General features: G+C 52.5%; 5 protein-coding genes across 5 annotated transcripts; 3 read left to right on the top strand and 2 right to left on the bottom strand.

Annotated features, from left to right (window-relative positions):
* Window positions 1–43: 43 nt before the first annotated feature.
* On the top strand, window positions 44–3,882 carry spt5 (transcription elongation factor spt5). Its single transcript, XM_073735984.1, has 5 exons — window positions 44–544; window positions 603–761; window positions 831–2,302; window positions 2,350–3,089; window positions 3,146–3,882. Exons 1-5 carry the CDS (start codon window positions 437–439, stop codon window positions 3,709–3,711), a joined length of 3,045 nt encoding a protein of 1,014 aa, XP_073598525.1. The 5' UTR covers window positions 44–436; the 3' UTR covers window positions 3,712–3,882.
* Window positions 3,883–4,271: 389 nt separating this feature from the next.
* Window positions 4,272–6,694, bottom strand: triA (putative mRNA capping nucleoside-triphosphatase; the record flags this gene model as incomplete). The annotated part of the gene is made up of 3 exons (XM_073740399.1): window positions 4,272–4,442; window positions 4,508–4,957; window positions 5,018–6,694. 3 exons carry the CDS (start codon window positions 6,692–6,694, stop codon window positions 4,272–4,274), a joined length of 2,298 nt encoding a protein of 765 aa, XP_073598524.1.
* A 1,020-nt stretch (window positions 6,695–7,714) lies between these two features.
* Window positions 7,715–9,844, top strand: BDW70DRAFT_165779 (acyltransferase family protein). The gene has a single exon (XM_073741826.1). It carries the CDS (start codon window positions 7,993–7,995, stop codon window positions 9,634–9,636), a length of 1,644 nt encoding a protein of 547 aa, XP_073598523.1. The 5' UTR covers window positions 7,715–7,992; the 3' UTR covers window positions 9,637–9,844.
* A 1-nt stretch (window position 9,845) lies between these two features.
* Window positions 9,846–12,330, bottom strand: BDW70DRAFT_9190 (WD repeat protein). The gene is made up of 4 exons (XM_073745193.1): window positions 11,517–12,330; window positions 10,851–11,454; window positions 10,721–10,792; window positions 9,846–10,668 (listed from the first exon to the last, which is right to left on the bottom strand). Exons 1-4 carry the CDS (start codon window positions 12,249–12,251, stop codon window positions 10,250–10,252), a joined length of 1,830 nt encoding a protein of 609 aa, XP_073598522.1. The 5' UTR covers window positions 12,252–12,330; the 3' UTR covers window positions 9,846–10,249.
* A 288-nt stretch (window positions 12,331–12,618) lies between these two features.
* On the top strand, window positions 12,619–14,640 carry BDW70DRAFT_9124 (putative pantetheine-phosphate adenylyltransferase). Its single transcript, XM_073745182.1, has one exon. It carries the CDS (start codon window positions 12,951–12,953, stop codon window positions 14,178–14,180), a length of 1,230 nt encoding a protein of 409 aa, XP_073598521.1. The 5' UTR covers window positions 12,619–12,950; the 3' UTR covers window positions 14,181–14,640.
* Window positions 14,641–15,348: the final 708 nt, after the last annotated feature.

Raw genomic sequence — 15,348 nt, 5'->3', positions numbered from 1 at the left:
GCGCGCAGTTTCCTTCTCAATGAAACTCGCCTTCAATTTTATAAAGCTCCCCAACTCTCAATCGTCACGCATCTCCTCAATTTCGGCCGCCATTTGGAGAGAAATAGCTATTCATCCGGTGTTGGGTGCTCCCTAAAACTCGCTCTCGCTTCCCTGGACACGACCTCGCTTTCATACCCCGACGTGCCGTCGCGGAGTTGCGCAGCAACACCGAGCAGGAATCATCGATTTGCTTAAAGAACTACGGTTGCTGGAACAATTTAATTTGGCCACTTGATTTTGCCTTGCCCTGTTTATTGATCACTAAAGGCCTGCCTACAGGAGTTACTGCGGTCGACTCTTGTCTCGCATATCCAGCAAATACTTCGTGGTCAATTACGGAGTTTATCTGATCGCAATAACTCAACGTCAGCCCGCTAAGATTACCGACGCGAAAATGTCTCGGAATTTGATGGACCAGGACTTCGGGTCCGAGGAGGAAGATGATGACTTCAACCCCGCACCCGCTGAAGAGTCGGACAACGAGGAGGCTCATCATGACCAGGTTTGTTTGCAGTTGGCTGCTGTTCGATGATGTTTAAGCTGATGGGCAGGAACTTTAGACCAGAAAACGAGACCGTGATTCTGCGCGAAATGGAAGCGATGATGAAGGCGCCGATGAGGGTGGCGAGGAAGACGAGGAGGAAAATGAGGAAGGCGGAGAAGGAGAAGGGGACGAGGAGGAAGATGAGGAGGAAGATGAAGATGACGACGATGTTTCGGTGAGCAACTCCAGATTATGTCCAAAGCTCTTCAACAATCACTAATAGTGTGTCTTGCCTGTTTCCTAGAAACCACGGAAGCGAAGAAAGGGACACGGGGGGCTTAGTGCCTTCATTGATTACGAAGCTGGTGTTGATGAGGAGGAGGACGAGGTCGAAGACGAAGAGGAAGAAGAGGGTTATGGCTTAGAACAACATCCTGATGATGTTCTGCCTGCAGGAGCTGAAACCGATGACCGTCAACATCGTCGACTCGATCGTGAGCGTGAATTAGCCGCAACTCTGGACGCCGAGAAGCAGGCACAGTTACTCAAGGAGCGCTACGGACGGAACCGTGCCGCTGCTACAGATGCCGTCATAGTCCCTAAGCGGCTGCTGCTCCCCAGTGTTGATGATCCCAGTATATGGGGTGTCCGGTGCAAGGCGGGCAAGGAGCGTGAGGTCGTCTTCTCCATCCAGAAACGCATCGAGGATAGACCGCCCGGTTCTCGGAACCCAATCAAGATCATCTCGGCCTTTGAGCGTGGGGGCGCGATGAGTGGCTACATCTATGTCGAAGCGCGGAGACAGGCCGATGTCATGGATGCTTTACAAGACATGTCAAACGTTTATCCAAGGACGAAGATGATTCTGGTTCCGGTTAAGGAAATGCCGGACCTACTGCGAGTGCAGAAGTCCGAGGAGCTCAACCCTGGCGGTTGGGTTCGGATCAAGCGCGGCAAGTACATGAATGATCTTGCTCAGATTGAGGAGGTTGAGACAAACGGTCTGGCTGTCACTGTTCGTTTGGTCCCTCGCCTGGACTATGGTATGAATGAGGATTCGGGCGCTCCTATCATGGACCCAAAGAGGAAACGGCCGGGAGCGAATCCCGCTGTTGCACGTCCTCCACAGCGGCTGTTCAGCGAGGCCGAGGCCAAGAAGAAGCACAGCAAGTATCTAACTGCGACGGCCGGTTTGGGTGCCAAGTCATGGAACTACCTTGGTGAGACTTATATTGACGGTTTCCTGATTAAGGACATGAAAGTCCAGCATTTGATCACGAAGAACGTCAACCCTCGACTGGAGGAGGTCACCATGTTTGCTCGTGACTCCGAGAACGGTACTTCAAATCTTGATCTTGCTTCCCTTGCGGAAACACTCAAGAACTCCACCGCGGAAGAATCATATCTCCCTGGAGACCCAGTGGAGGTGTTCAAGGGCGAACAGCAGGGTCTTGCCGGTCGCACTAGTTCCACCCGTGGAGATATTGTGACTATATTGGTTACAGAAGGTGAGCTGGCTGGCCAAACGATTGAAGCTCCTGTGAAGACTCTTCGCAAGCGCTTCAGGGAGGGAGACCACGTCAAAGTTATCGGCGGTAGTAGGTACCAAGACGAGTTGGGTATGGTTGTCCAAGTGAGAGACGACACTGTCACTCTTCTTAGCGACATGAGCATGCAGGAGATTACTGTCTTTAGTAAAGACCTTCGCCTGTCCGCCGAGACGGGCGTTGATGGGAAACTCGGCATGTTCGATGTTCACGATCTCGTCCAACTAGAGTGAGTTCCTATCTCCCTTTTTGTCCCTTTTTACTAATATCACAAAGTGCCGCTACTGTTGCTTGCATTGTCAAGGTCGACCGTGAATCATTACGAGTCTTGGACCAGAACGGTTCTATCCGCACTATTCTCCCCTCCCAAGTCACGAACAAAATCACACCACGACGAGACGCTGTGGCTACCGACAGAAACGGTGCTGAAATTCGGCATGGAGATACTGTTAGAGAAGTATACGGCGAGCAACGCAGTGGTGTAATTCTGCACATCCACCGCTCCTTCCTGTTCATCCACAACAAAGCCCAAGCTGAGAACGCAGGTATTGTCGTTGTGCGTACTACCAATGTTGTGACAGTATCCGCAAAAGGAGGCAGACCTACAGGTCCAGATCTCTCCAAGATGAACCCAGCTCTGATGAGGAATGGTGCTCCGGGTGGCATGATGGCACCTCCCTCGAAGACTTTCGGACGGGATCGACTCCTCGGCAAGACAGTCTTGGTTAGAAAGGGGCCTTTCAAGGGCCTTCTTGGTATCGTCAAGGATACGACCGATGTTCAGGCTCGAGTGGAACTTCATTCGAAGAACAAGCTTGTTACTATACCGAAAGAGCTCCTTGTTGTCAAAGATCCTGTTACCGGCCAGACTATCGATATTGGCCGTGGTAGGGGTGGTCCCCGGGTCCCTCAAAACTCAGCCGCTCCGTCATCTGGCTGGCAGGGCGGTCGTACTCCAATGGCCGCTGCCGATTCTTCGAGGACACCCGCCTGGGGTGCGGCAATGTCATCTAGAAGTAAGTTTCTCAAGCTCTTGCTTTATTCTCTAGGTTTTCTGACATAAGTCTTGCAGCGCCTGCTTGGAGCGGTGCTGGTCTTGGTTCTCGCACACCAGCTTGGAAAGCCGACGGCAGCCGGACAGCCTACGGCGGCGCAGGATCACGCACACCCGCCTGGAACGCAGGTGCCCGAACCCCCTACGGCGGAGGCTTCGGTTCCGGCTCCGGCAACAGCGACTTCGACGCTTTCGCTGCCGGGTCCCGAACACCCGCCTGGGGCGCAGCATCCGGCAGCCGCACCCCAGCCTGGTCAGCTAGTGCTAATACCACCAGCAGGAACGACAACAAGGCCTACGACGCCCCAACACCTGGAGCAACATACTCGGCACCCACGCCTGGCGCATACGGCGGCGCTCCTACACCTGGTCTTTCAGCACCCACGCCTGGAGCCTGGGCTGATAGCGCGCCAACGCCTGGGGCGTACAATGCGCCTACGCCCGCCGACTTTGGCGAAGGAAGTCGTCCGTATGATGCGCCAACACCAGCAATGGGCGGCGCAGCTGCTACGCCGGGTGCTGGGGCATATGGTGATACGGATGATGGTGCTCCCCGATATGAAGAAGGAACGCCCAGTCCTTGATATTCTCGTGACGCATGTTTATGAGTACAATCCATTTCAGTCTAAACGGCGCTTCACCTATATTCTGTCTCAACTTTTCTTGATATTCAGTTTCTGGCCTCTGGCCTCCTAGGTACCTTTTTTCTATATCATTGTATTATCTCCATCAATCAATTCATCTACACATAGACACAAGCTATATCATACATATCAACAAATAGTAAATTATAAACAAACCCTCCACCCAACTCCCTCATTGTCATTTCTCTGGTAAACCGTTGAATGAGTAGAAAAAATATATTAAGACAGTCATAGAAGAACAACAACGAACCCCCCCCCCCCCCCCGGGCAGACTACCTGTCCTATCAGGAACTTGCCAGCCACTTCACCCTGCACAGCTTTTCTCCCACACAGCTCTGTCTTTCTTGTGCAAAGTGACATTGTATATTTGAAGAAGAAAAGAAAAGAAAATAAAAGCAAGCAAAGACCAGAACAAATCGAGTCTTCTCTATGTCGTGAACTCTGAGTTCGTGCGCGAAGGGGAGAGAGGGGGAAAAAAGGGACAAAGAAGTAAAACAATCTCATGCCGGGACTGCCCGCGCCAGGATGCGAACATTATCTACAAGACCCTTAACTAGGTCCTGGTACTGGTTGTTGGGGTCACCAGCTATAGCGAGCTGGCCTTGACGGCGGATTTCAGCGGCCGAAACTTCAACTTCTAGCTCGTGTTCGAATTCGCCTTTTGCGGACGGCTGTATAAGATAGATAATTAGGACTAAAGGATATAAATATGGACAGGAGAGAGGGTGGAACGTACCTCGGACCTAGCAACTTGTGTCAGATCCACCTGATACGCAAGATGCCTATAACTCATGCGGTCCTTGTTCCGATCGCTCGCGCGCCCACGCCCAGTATCAGCTGGCGTAAGATGGGAAATGTCACCATCATAGTTCATTTCCAGGTTAACACTGACGCGCCAGTCAACGGCGGTCAAAGGACTGTGGATATCGAGGTCCGCGACTCGGCATTTCACGATTTTGGCAAGAACCTCGCCTGTGCGTTGGTCGACGGTGACGCGCACCTTAGGTTTATGGCGAGGGTTGAGGTTTTGGCGGATGACAGGGGGCAGCTCGGCGGGTGAGACTTCGTAGAAGGAATCTCGCTCTTTTTTATGGGCGTAGGAGAGCGGAATTCGCTTTGGGTTGGCCTGGGGCATGGAATTCTTGACGGCTTCGTTGAGAAAATTGTTCATTGCGCGGTGTTGAGCCTGTTAGAAAGTTAGATAGAGTGAATCACAAAGGTTTGATGGCAAGTATGAGGTACATACCAGTGTCATGTTGCTTTCGAAGCTTGTTCGGATGCGTTCTCGAGTGATGATGCTTTCAGTCATGATTGGGAGGCGAAGTCTCTCGCCGCGATCAAGATCGATGATATGTCCTAGCTTCGCTTCGACCTCAACTATGGCGCCCTGACCTTGTGCTGTTGCGCCGGGAGGGCCAGCCATGGCGTCATTCCGAAGGACCACATGTTGAAATAGAAAGTCGCAGATTGTCTTGGTGATTTCCTCGAATGGCTCAAGTCCCGTGATTGATGGTTCCCAGGGTCCCAAGCTCTTCATTTCGGGTGGCTCAGCGGACTGTGATGGGCGTGACGGCTGCGACTGTTGCAAGGCTGGGGCCCCAACCACGACTGAACCCTCCCGCTTTATCTTTGTAGCAGGAGGCGCCTGTGAGGCGGCTTGCTGGCGTAGTACCCAAGGATTTTGTGGTGAGTTTCGCAGATGTTTGGGGACGGGAGGAAGCGGGTTGGGGATCATTGGGCACCTCCCTTTCGTGCGACTTGTTCTTTGAGCATAAATTGGCGGCTCGTTATACCGTCTTCGTTTGGCTTTGGGAGGTTGCGGACTCGAATTGGTTCGAGCCGACTCAGATACAGAACTAGCCTTTGAGGACCGTGGTGGGCCTTGTTGTTCCTTGGGAGATTCGTTCGGGAGAGATCCTCGGGACGGAGGGCTATTGACTTGTGACGCGATCGGCGCAGTTGGACCGCCGAGCGGGTGGGAGTTTCGGTCAAACGTGCGATTACCCTGCGCAGCTATGCTGTTTCCCTTGTCATGCAATTGCGACAGAGCCGCCTGCTCGCTACCTGCCACGCTATCGCGCCGGGAGCCCGGAGGGAAGGCCGTCTTCGGACTCACATTCTCATCCGATTCCCTTCGCTCAGTTACAACGGAGGCACGTCGAGGAGTATTATCGAACTCCCTATAATCATGCCGCGAGGAGCGGGGAACAGCAGTCGGCGACATGTGCATCTGGCCATCTTGGTTGACCCACGGGCTCGACGCTCGGTTCGAGAGTGAGTCACGACCGGAGGACTGAGGGCGTGCAGAAGAAGGTGTTGACTGGTGGTAGAGAGCGGTAGCGGAGCCTCGCGGTGTACCCGGAAGCGACCCTTGTGCTGCCGGGGGGGAAAATTGTTGGGACGGATATGGATGTTGGGACGCGGCGGGCGAGTTCTCTCTGCGGAGGTATGAGTGCGAGGCGGGGGGATAAGGGGAGAGGACAGACTGTATGGATTGGGAGCGCTGGGGAGCTGTAGGCGACTGTTGATGCGATTGATGATGTTGCGGAGGGTAGTTGGCTAGCGCGGCGAAAGACTCACGCGAAGCCGATGCGCCGTAAGGCGCGGCGGGTGGAGTGTGACCGCGCTGAGACTGTGCGCCCGTAGAGTTATACCGGTAGGGCGATTGCACTGAGCCGTAGGATGGAGCTCGGTCTGGCGAGGTTTGGGACCGCTGGAGCGGCGCGGGTTGCTGCGCTGGCCCGTTGGGATACCCAGATGGGTAGGAAGACGAGGATGACGACGACGGAAGCTGCTCGTGTGCCGGATAGATTGGCTCGGATGGTTTGCGGGTGAGTTGCGGCGGTGATCGATGCAACGCGGGGGATGGAGGCCGTTGTGAGGTGCCCGCGGCATCGCTGTTCATGATTGTGCGCAAATCCATGGCGATTGCGAGTTCTGTTAAGAAAACTCGGACCGATAGCAAGCAGAATTAATGGGGCAGACAAGAGACGGCGATAACAGCAGCAAGCCCCCTCTCCACAACGGCCCGGTGCTAATAACGGGGTACCAGTCTAAATTAATGACGGAGAGAGACGATGGAGGAGAATGACAAATGAGGAACAAGACATACAGGGGATGAAAGGGGGCTGCAGAATGAGACGAAGCTTAAGGCAGGGTGGAAAAAGAAAGGACGACCGACGATGCAGATCAGAGCATTTATAGAAGCGGAGCCAGCGGCTTAGCAGCTAGACATTGCTCCAGGTTGTGAAGATTATTGATAAATGGATGGTGACGATAGAGAATGATGGTGTTGTACTCAGCTTTCGCTGCACAAGACCAAATATTCGCCAGCTCATAAAGGATGCCTTGCAGGGTCTCCTTGTCAAATCCGTCGTCCTTACGAGCTTACAAAGCACGGGTAACACTGCAGCGCAGCTTGTATATCCATATTTTATACAGACGAGCCATCTACTAGCTCTATAATAAAGATTCGACCATGCTGCTGCGTGGCTGTTGAGTTTTGGGGGTTTCCGCTTTCGGACTCGGACGTTTTCTGCCCGGCGGTGCAAGATAGATCACGTGTAGCTATATTGCCGTCTCTTTTTCTCCGCTCAACTCACCGCTGGCTCGCTTTGGCTGGCTTTGGCTGACAATCTCTATATATGCTAAAATGGGGAAGGTGCCTGTCTTTAGTATGTATACAAGTCAAAGCCAATTGCACTCAAGTCGTGATCAGATTAGAAGTAAACAGGTAAATAAACGATCCGATATAACCAAAAGCTTTATCATTGAGATGAGCAATAGATCTGTAAAAGATTCTTAGCCAATTCGTATTCCGTCCCTGATGCCACCCTAAAAATGGTGAAACGTCGCCGTCCTGAAATCCTCCGGATCGACACTCGCCATTTGGCCTTAACTCTTTGACTCCCCTCCGCCCCCAAATGGTCGACTGTTATTTCACTTTCTCTCGCCCACTTCAGTTTGTGCACCAAGTTCAGACCTCGCGAGAAGTTATTCTATCATAGAGGGCCCCAGAGCATGCTCCGTTCTACCGCTGTCAGTCACAATCGCCGATGACGAATCCCGGACCCATAAGTATCAGCACCTGCTGCAAAGAGTCCAGACTCCACTATCGCAATTGCATATAAGACCGCGCTCCCCTAGACCGAACCTCGTCAGTTGCCCTGGATCGAGGCTCTGCATTCGCCTCAATCTCTCAGACTCGCAGCGCTCGAAATAATGGACGTCGAGAACGAGAGGCAGTCGTCCCCCGCCATCCACAATGTCCCCCTAAATGACGTTGAATCCGGCCTTGGTCGCGCATCCCAAAGTCGAACTCCCGCATGGCCCAACTTTCGAAGCTTCTCAGCTTCGGAGGTTCTTTATGATCCAGCAAAGCTGGCTCCGCTCCTTGAACACTTTGCCGACCACTGGCAGGAATATCTAGAAGACTGGTTCACCAAACTGGGCATAGTCATCACCCCCAGCTATTTACAGCACTTGGTCGGCGGCCAGCCGCCCCCGCAGACAAAGCTGCATGCGATCGCCGCGCTGGATGGTTTGCGAGGATGGGCCTGTTTATTGGTGTTCAACTTTCACTTTCTCTTCACCTATACTTGGAAAGTCGCGGTTGGGTGGGGATTCAACAATGAGAACTGGCATCTCTATCAGCTGCCTATCATCCACGTCCTGGTCTCAGGTCACATCATGGTCGCCATATTTTTCGTAATATCGGGCTATGTCCTTTCCTACAAGCCCCTCAAATTGATCCGCAGTCGGGCTTACGACGAGACATATGTTACTCTGGCTTCTTCGACATTTCGACGAGGCCTTCGCCTATACATCCCCTCGTTTGTTGGCATCTTTCTTGTCCTGATAGCCGTACGATTGGGCGCATACAATTATTCGCAGAAAGTTCTTTTTGAAGGCCACACGATCAGGGGTACCAACGAACAACATCCACCGATCATGGTCAGATCTCTGACCAAACAGTTGTGGGACTGGTATTATACGCTTGCGCGCCTTATGGACCCTTTTGACTGGGCCTTGTATTATAATAACTATAATCCTCACCTCTGGACGATTCCCGTTGAGTTCCGCAGCTCTATCGTTCTCTTCCTAACAATTCTCGCTACAGCCCGCGTGAAGACGGCCATTCGTATATCTTTGGTTAGCATGCTGGTATGGTTCTGTATGCGCTATGGCCGCTGGGATGTCGTTCTTTTCCTGGGCGGTATGCTTATGGCTGAGGCCGACCTAATCCAAGGTCTTTGGGAGACACGCCCATCTTCCGGAGAGGCTGGTGATAAAGAGAAACGCAGCTGGGGCAATGCTGCCTTGCCTCAACGCCAATTCTCCTTTCGCTTGGTGAACCGCAAGCGCTGGATCGCTCTTTTCATCCTGGGATTATATCTAGGATCTACCCCCAACACCGGGTACAAGTTCACGCCTTTCTTCATGTGGACATGGCATATCACACCAAAAACATATCCGGAACCGCACCGTTTTCCGCAGACCTTGGGTGCGCTCATGATTGTCTACAGTATCAACCATTCTAAAGATATCCAAAAGCTCTTTGTGAACCCCGTGTCGCAGTATCTTGGGAAGATCTCCTTCGCGTTTTACATTGTCCACGGGCCCATTCTCCACTCATTGGGGTACTCGCTCATGCCAAACATTTGGCATATCACTGGCAAAGAGACAAACTTTCAGTACTGCCTCGGCTTCTTCATTGGCTGGCTCATCTGTCTTCCGATCTCGCTCTGGGCAGGTGACCTTTTCTGGCGTTTGGTTGACATTCCAAGCGTAAATCTAGCAAAGTGGATTGAGACCAAGGCCCTCGCCCAAACAGCGGGACGCGAAAAGCAAGAGAGAGTTGCATAGATTGCCCGTTATCTCTATTTACATTATGTAACGCATCTCTCGTGCTTGTTTAGGTCATCCATCCTCAAAAACGACTCGATTATATTCTAGCATTAGCGGGCGTAGTGCTTTTTCTCTTGTTCTTTCGGAACCCTCTGTCCATTCTTGTTCATATTCCATTGCTCTAAATCGACCAGAGTGCGTTTCTATCAATTAAACGAAACGAGACGTCTAGTTTAGGATCAACATGATACCAGGTAGATAGATGTGCACGCAATGATTCAATCATTCATTCGTATACTCGTACCAGACCGTATTATACCAGACAACAGCCCAAGATGCTCTTTCTAAAGACATATATGGCCCAGCCAGGGTTGCTAGATCAGGTCTTTCTGCGTCACCTCGTCTCGTAAAGAATCAATAACAGGCGAAAAACGGCCGGAGTGAAGATAGCAACACGCAAATGGGATAGATAGGTAAATGGAATGCCACCATAAACAACAAACGGGTAATATGAAGAGAACGAAGAGAGAATAGAATGGAATAAAATGAAAAGAAGAAAAAAAGCGAATGATATGACAAGGCGTCTAGTGGATATCAATAACTTTTTTCCTTCCCCTTTTAGCGTTGTCCTTCATAGGGCAACTCCCCACACCCCTCGCCCTCCACAAACACCTAGCCAATCGCGCGGGTGACCGGCATTTGTGGTTCCTCCCTGCGGCGACCAACTGATGTTTGAGATCTCGTAGTCACATTGCCATGCAGCTGCGGGGCCACGTTCGGTAGTTGTGGAGGGAGCACCTGGGTTGTGGACGCCGGGTGGGACCGGGGTGGTGTTGTGCTGGTTGATGAGGTCCCAGAGAAGAACGAGACAGTCATCTGCGCCGGAGGCGAGAATACCGCGCCGGTTGGGAGACCATTCGACGGTATTGAGGGGCGCTGAGTGGCCCTTAAGTTCGAGGAGGGCTTGGCCCGGTTGCCGGACGTCAAGAACTCGGACTATGTTTGAGTCTTGGGAGAATGTCGCGAGAAGGTGGGCATCGTGAGGCGAGGCTGCAGTTATGAGTATAGTGTTCAAGGTGCTTTGGGAGTTTTGAGGGCTTACCGGAAATGCGCAGCAAGGGCGGGGGCCAGGTAGTAGTAGGTGCGGAGGGACTTCCATTGCCAGGGCTCATCACTAATGCCATGGTCTCAGCGTCAAAGATCAAAGAAACATTGTCATACATAAAGCTTACATTTCTCGTTCTTCTCGGTCGGCTCGTATATGATCGTGCTGTGTTCCAGGCTCCGGAGATCAAACATGCGCACACTTCCATCAGCGCCACAGCTGACGAACACGTCAACGCTGTTGGCGCAGAAACGCACGTCGTACACTTCCTTGTCGTGTGCAATGAGCTGCGTCTTTGCCGTCAATGTGGGTATATCCCAGATTGTGCAAGTCGTGTCGATGCTGGAAGTGATAATAAGGCTAGGAGATATCGTATTCCAGTCCAGGGATGTAATAGGAGCGGTATGCTCGGGCGATTTCGAATTGGAAAGCAATGCCAGAGGCGAGAGTTTAGCTACAGGCATATCTCTCTGACCTGACGGACGTGTGATGGAGTTAGAGCTGTGTTGAGGCTGCGAGTTTGGTAATGACCATAACCGGAGATGATCTCCAGAAGTGGCTAAGAGGTCAGTGGATTGCTTCTGGGACGACGGCGGTTCCCAAAGAATGCGTGTAACAGGATATGAGTGGGTAGCCTCAGCGGATTTCACGTATTCCAGCTTAAGCTCCCCGGCACTGGCATCAGGAGTATCAGGGTCGGGATATGCCAGGTGAGTGTCCAGAATTTGTATCTAGAACCGCTGGTTAGAAACAGGTGACAAGCGTATTAACCACCATTATGAATAAAACTTACATAGTTATGATGGTCTTCTAGATAGCTTCCCAGAGCGATTTTTCCGCCAAAAGAACCAGGATTTCCTGAAATCGGCCACTTGCACCAGTCAACGGCATAGATGGGCCAAGGGGTAATGTAGTTGCTGTTTGTAGGCACCTGGTTTTCGACACTTTTAGATGTAGCTGCACCCGCATTTGTAGCATGATCACCGAGAAGATCCCCAGAAGGTCGAATATCAGCCAGCCCCAGAGGCGAGTATTTAGCGCCCTGGGGAGTTGGAGGCTGGAATACAGCATTCGGAGACGAGCCATGCGGCCTGTATCCTGCCGGGCTGGACCTTGAGTGTCCATGGGAATTCGCCACGTTGGAACGCGGGGTTGTTGATTGGGGCTGCGGTTGAGGTTGTTGCTGAATCTGTGTAGATAAATGAGGCAACGTGGGAATCGCGGACGGGGCTGTATTCATGGATACTGTTGGTGGTCGATTGGCAGAATTGCCCGGTTGGAGAGAACCAGGAAGCGTTCCTCCTGCAACGCCACCGCTTGCGCCTCCATATTGGTTAGACTGGGAACCTGAAGAATGGATGTTTATGGATGGAAGATGTGTATCGGGGCTTGTAGGGTATTCGTTGGACATTGGCTGGCGCGGATGGCCGCCTGATGTAGAATTTCCGGACGGAATGTGAAGCTCTTCCGGTTGACGGTTATAAATAGTCGACCGTCTGGAGTCAAACGGCTGCGCGGGGTTTGTCATCGCGATGGCGGTCGTTGAAGGGAGGATAGTCTGGAAAGGTAAACGCCGCACCACTGCAAAGCAGCGGGCACTTTACAGCGCAAACTCGTCTTGGTCGTTTGGTCAACACCACTGCGGCCTTGGTTATAGCTGGGTCCGTTGAGAGACTTCCCCCCTTCTTAATGGATACGGGCAGCAATCGGCACGCTTGTGAAAGCACGCAGACGCGACAAGGACGCGAACCTGGTTGAAGCCAAACGAAGGACCTTGCAGATTCGACCAGAATGCAATTCAACAATGAAGAGTCGTACACGAGTCAAAGTCCAACGAATGGCGTGCCGAGTGAGCCAAGGGAGACAGGAAGTGGAAGAGCTTCTTGGGCTGGAGTTCTGGATCTCCACCTGAGCTAGAGTCGAGTCGTTGCCCGCGATGCTGAGTCAGCCGTTTGCACGGGACTGTAAGACTGGACTCTTGGTATGATCTTACCCTTTAGGTACAGCCTCCGCTTCCTCGGCTGCTTTTTGTCGTGCTTGCTATCAGGTTAATTCTGATTCCGGCCTATTTCTAGTTCTTTGCTTCCTCTCACTCTCATAAAGGCTTGATTATTTGTGCTTCCTGAGTCTCACACTCTCAGCCGCCATCCCATGACCTCTTTTTTATACATCCGTATCGGACCCGTTCGGTGAGCCTCTTCCCCTCCTTATCTTGAGCTTCCCCGCGATGCCTTCAGATCGCATCACCCCACCATCGGCTTTGCTTCTACTGCCGCCTCCTCCAATTGTATCTTTCGATGAATTCCGAACAGTCTACGAGCCAGTATTATCTTCGGTCTTTGCCAACCTCTTAAATGCGCTCAATGGTTCAAATCGCACCGCTTCTCTGGATATTGTACTCTCATTGCCTGGTCTCCTGTCGGCGTCATGTCAGCCGCCGACGAGAGCTTTCGCGAGCCTTCAACGCATAGTGGAACATATGTACAGGCTCATTGGGGTCATTTCCATTGAACGTAAAATCGAAATGGAGGCTCCCGGTGGCATTGACTCGCGCGTGATTTTGCTGGATTTTGACTCTGTCCGGGGAACAACAGCTACAGCCGCTAACTCTGGTCTGGTCGAGCGCAACGGCCCGATTGTTGATGTGAAAACACTGGCTAGTTCCGGGCGCCTGTGGGATAATATTTACTATCCGGATACGTCGGTAGGCCAGGAGCTGGCGACAGCGTTTAGTAATATCTATACCTCAACCAAAGACCCCAATGGCGGAATGCCGCAGTCAATTTCGGGATCGCCTCAATGGACTCCGGGTCAATCTTTGGTGGATTCTGCGGGATCGGTCGGAACTGCCCTACACCACTCAGTCATCTTGGGAGGCACCTTTGACCACTTTCATATTGGACACAAACTCCTCCTCACGGCCACTGCTCTTGTACTGCAACCTGCGGGAACTGGCCCGTCCGGCCAGAATAGTACCATTACGATCGGTGTGACAGGCGATGAGATGTTGAAGAACAAGAAGTACGCTCAGTTCCTGGAGAGTTGGGACGAGCGGTGTCGAAGCACGGGCGCGTTCTTGACCTCGATCATGGACTTTGGACCTCCCGAAACGGAGCCCGCCCACATTGAGCAAATCTATAATCCGGGACCGAACGGGAGACAGATGGTGATGAAGATCCGGCCTGGAATAACCCTGAAAATGGCGCAAATACATGACCCGTATGGACCAACCATTACCGAGGAGGATTTAAGCGCCTTGGTCGTCTCCAAAGAGACACGCTCAGGGGGCGCCGCGGTCAACCAGGAGCGAGCCAAACGGGGTTGGAAGCAGCTGGAGGTGTTCGAGGTTGACGTGATCCATACAGGCGAAGTGCCTCCAGGAGATGTCGAGAACTTTGCGTCCAAAATCAGCAGCACAGACATCAGACGACGACGCATGGAGCTAGCAATGATATAATATGCCCAGACACTGTACGAATGGTAGTGTATGTATATATGATTTACAGTCCCTGGTGGGCCTGGTAGCCTTCTCGAACAGCAGAACTGGGAAGGGAGACTTATTGTGATGGGTATTGCAAGCGAAGAACCTACGTAGGTATCATCAGGGCCCGACCTTGTTCGGAGGCGCCGTTCCCAGTCCCGACTCCATTGGGTATAAAGCATTTAACGGAGTGGTGGTAACAGTGGTTCGATCTGGCCTTGTGATAATTTGTGAAGAATAACGATCTCATCTCAGGAGCAACGGGATAGAAGGAGAACCATTGGAGAGGAAGCCCTGGAGAGCTTATTTCAGCCGTTGTCGGAGGCGCTCCTGGTCACTAGTAGTACTGGGCGTCTCGTGATTCTCTGTGCTTCCCACTCCCTTTCTCGCTTCATGCATCACTTGCAACGTCCCTCCATCGCCAGACCACGCGACTGGGTCTTTTCCATCACAGCCCTGAATGCAATTGTCCGGGAGAATTCTTCTCGATCCGATTCTGCACGAGATTGCCATTGTCATTCCCGTGGCTGTTCCACAGCAGGCCGCTAGATGCCAGGGGTTGGCAATGGGCGGCCTGTCAGTACCTCAGTGCCAGGACTAACCTTGGGCTGGGAGTCGCTGGACGAGTTGATTCGCCTCCCTCGGCGGGGATTCGTGCAGTAGTCGAGCTCACTGCTGCAGGCATCTCGCCGTCATGTCGCATCTTCTCGTATCGTCCGCATCGCTTTTCGAATCCTTCCCTACCAACCCACTGCTCCCTGGCGCTCTCAGCGCTCGCTGACGCTTTGGCTTCCCCGCCCGTCGCTCCGCCCATCCACCACCCATCACTATCACGTCTACCACCTCTCCTATCCCAAGCTAGCCCTCACTCTCTCGTCCTCTCTACCAATCCTTCTGTTCCCAGCCAACCTTGTCCTGCAGGTTCGCGCTGATTATCCGCATGCCGAATCAATCATGTGACTTAAAGTGTGCCAGCATTCGCCCAATGTTCGCCTTTTGGTTGGCCCAGACGAGTCGCCCTCAGCGTCACTAGATTTCAGATAATGCTAGTGACCCTCGTCAGCCTAGTCGACGGGACTGGCGATGTGTGGGACTTGGGGCGTTTCGTCAGACATACCAATGTGCTGCAAGCGCTGCGTCTGGG

The sequence above is a fragment of the Aspergillus foveolatus genome (genome assembly GCF_047715535.1).
Source record: "Aspergillus foveolatus strain CBS 279.81 unplaced genomic scaffold BDW70scaffold_10, whole genome shotgun sequence".
NCBI classification, from domain to species: Eukaryota; Fungi; Ascomycota; class Eurotiomycetes; order Eurotiales; family Aspergillaceae; genus Aspergillus; species Aspergillus foveolatus.
Note: the sequence above shows the minus strand (reverse complement) of the source record. Positions and strands in the feature narration are given on the sequence as shown.

What these genes read in the sequence shown, in the direction of transcription:
- spt5 (XM_073735984.1), top strand. Translation starts at nt 437, where the DNA reads ATGTCTCGGAATTTGATGGACCAGGACTTCGGGTCCGAGGAGGAAGAT. An exon ending in AAGATGACGACGATGTTTCG is followed by an intron (nt 762 to 830) that starts GTGAGCAACTCC and finishes CCTGTTTCCTAG; the next exon opens with AAACCACGGAAGCGAAGAAA. An exon ending in CACGATCTCGTCCAACTAGA is followed by an intron (nt 2,303 to 2,349) that starts GTGAGTTCCTAT and finishes AATATCACAAAG; the next exon opens with TGCCGCTACTGTTGCTTGCA.
- BDW70DRAFT_165779 (XM_073741826.1), top strand. Translation starts at nt 7,993, where the DNA reads ATGGACGTCGAGAACGAGAGGCAGTCGTCCCCCGCCATCCACAATGTC.
- BDW70DRAFT_9124 (XM_073745182.1), top strand. Translation starts at nt 12,951, where the DNA reads ATGCCTTCAGATCGCATCACCCCACCATCGGCTTTGCTTCTACTGCCG.
- BDW70DRAFT_9190 (XM_073745193.1), bottom strand. Translation starts at nt 12,251, where the DNA reads ATGACAAACCCCGCGCAGCCGTTTGACTCCAGACGGTCGACTATTTAT. An exon ending in TAGAAGACCATCATAACTAT is followed by an intron (nt 11,455 to 11,516) that starts GTAAGTTTTATT and finishes CAGCGGTTCTAG; the next exon opens with ATACAAATTCTGGACACTCA. An exon ending in GCCCTTGCTGCGCATTTCCG is followed by an intron (nt 10,669 to 10,720) that starts GTAAGCCCTCAA and finishes TCATAACTGCAG; the next exon opens with CCTCGCCTCACGATGCCCAC.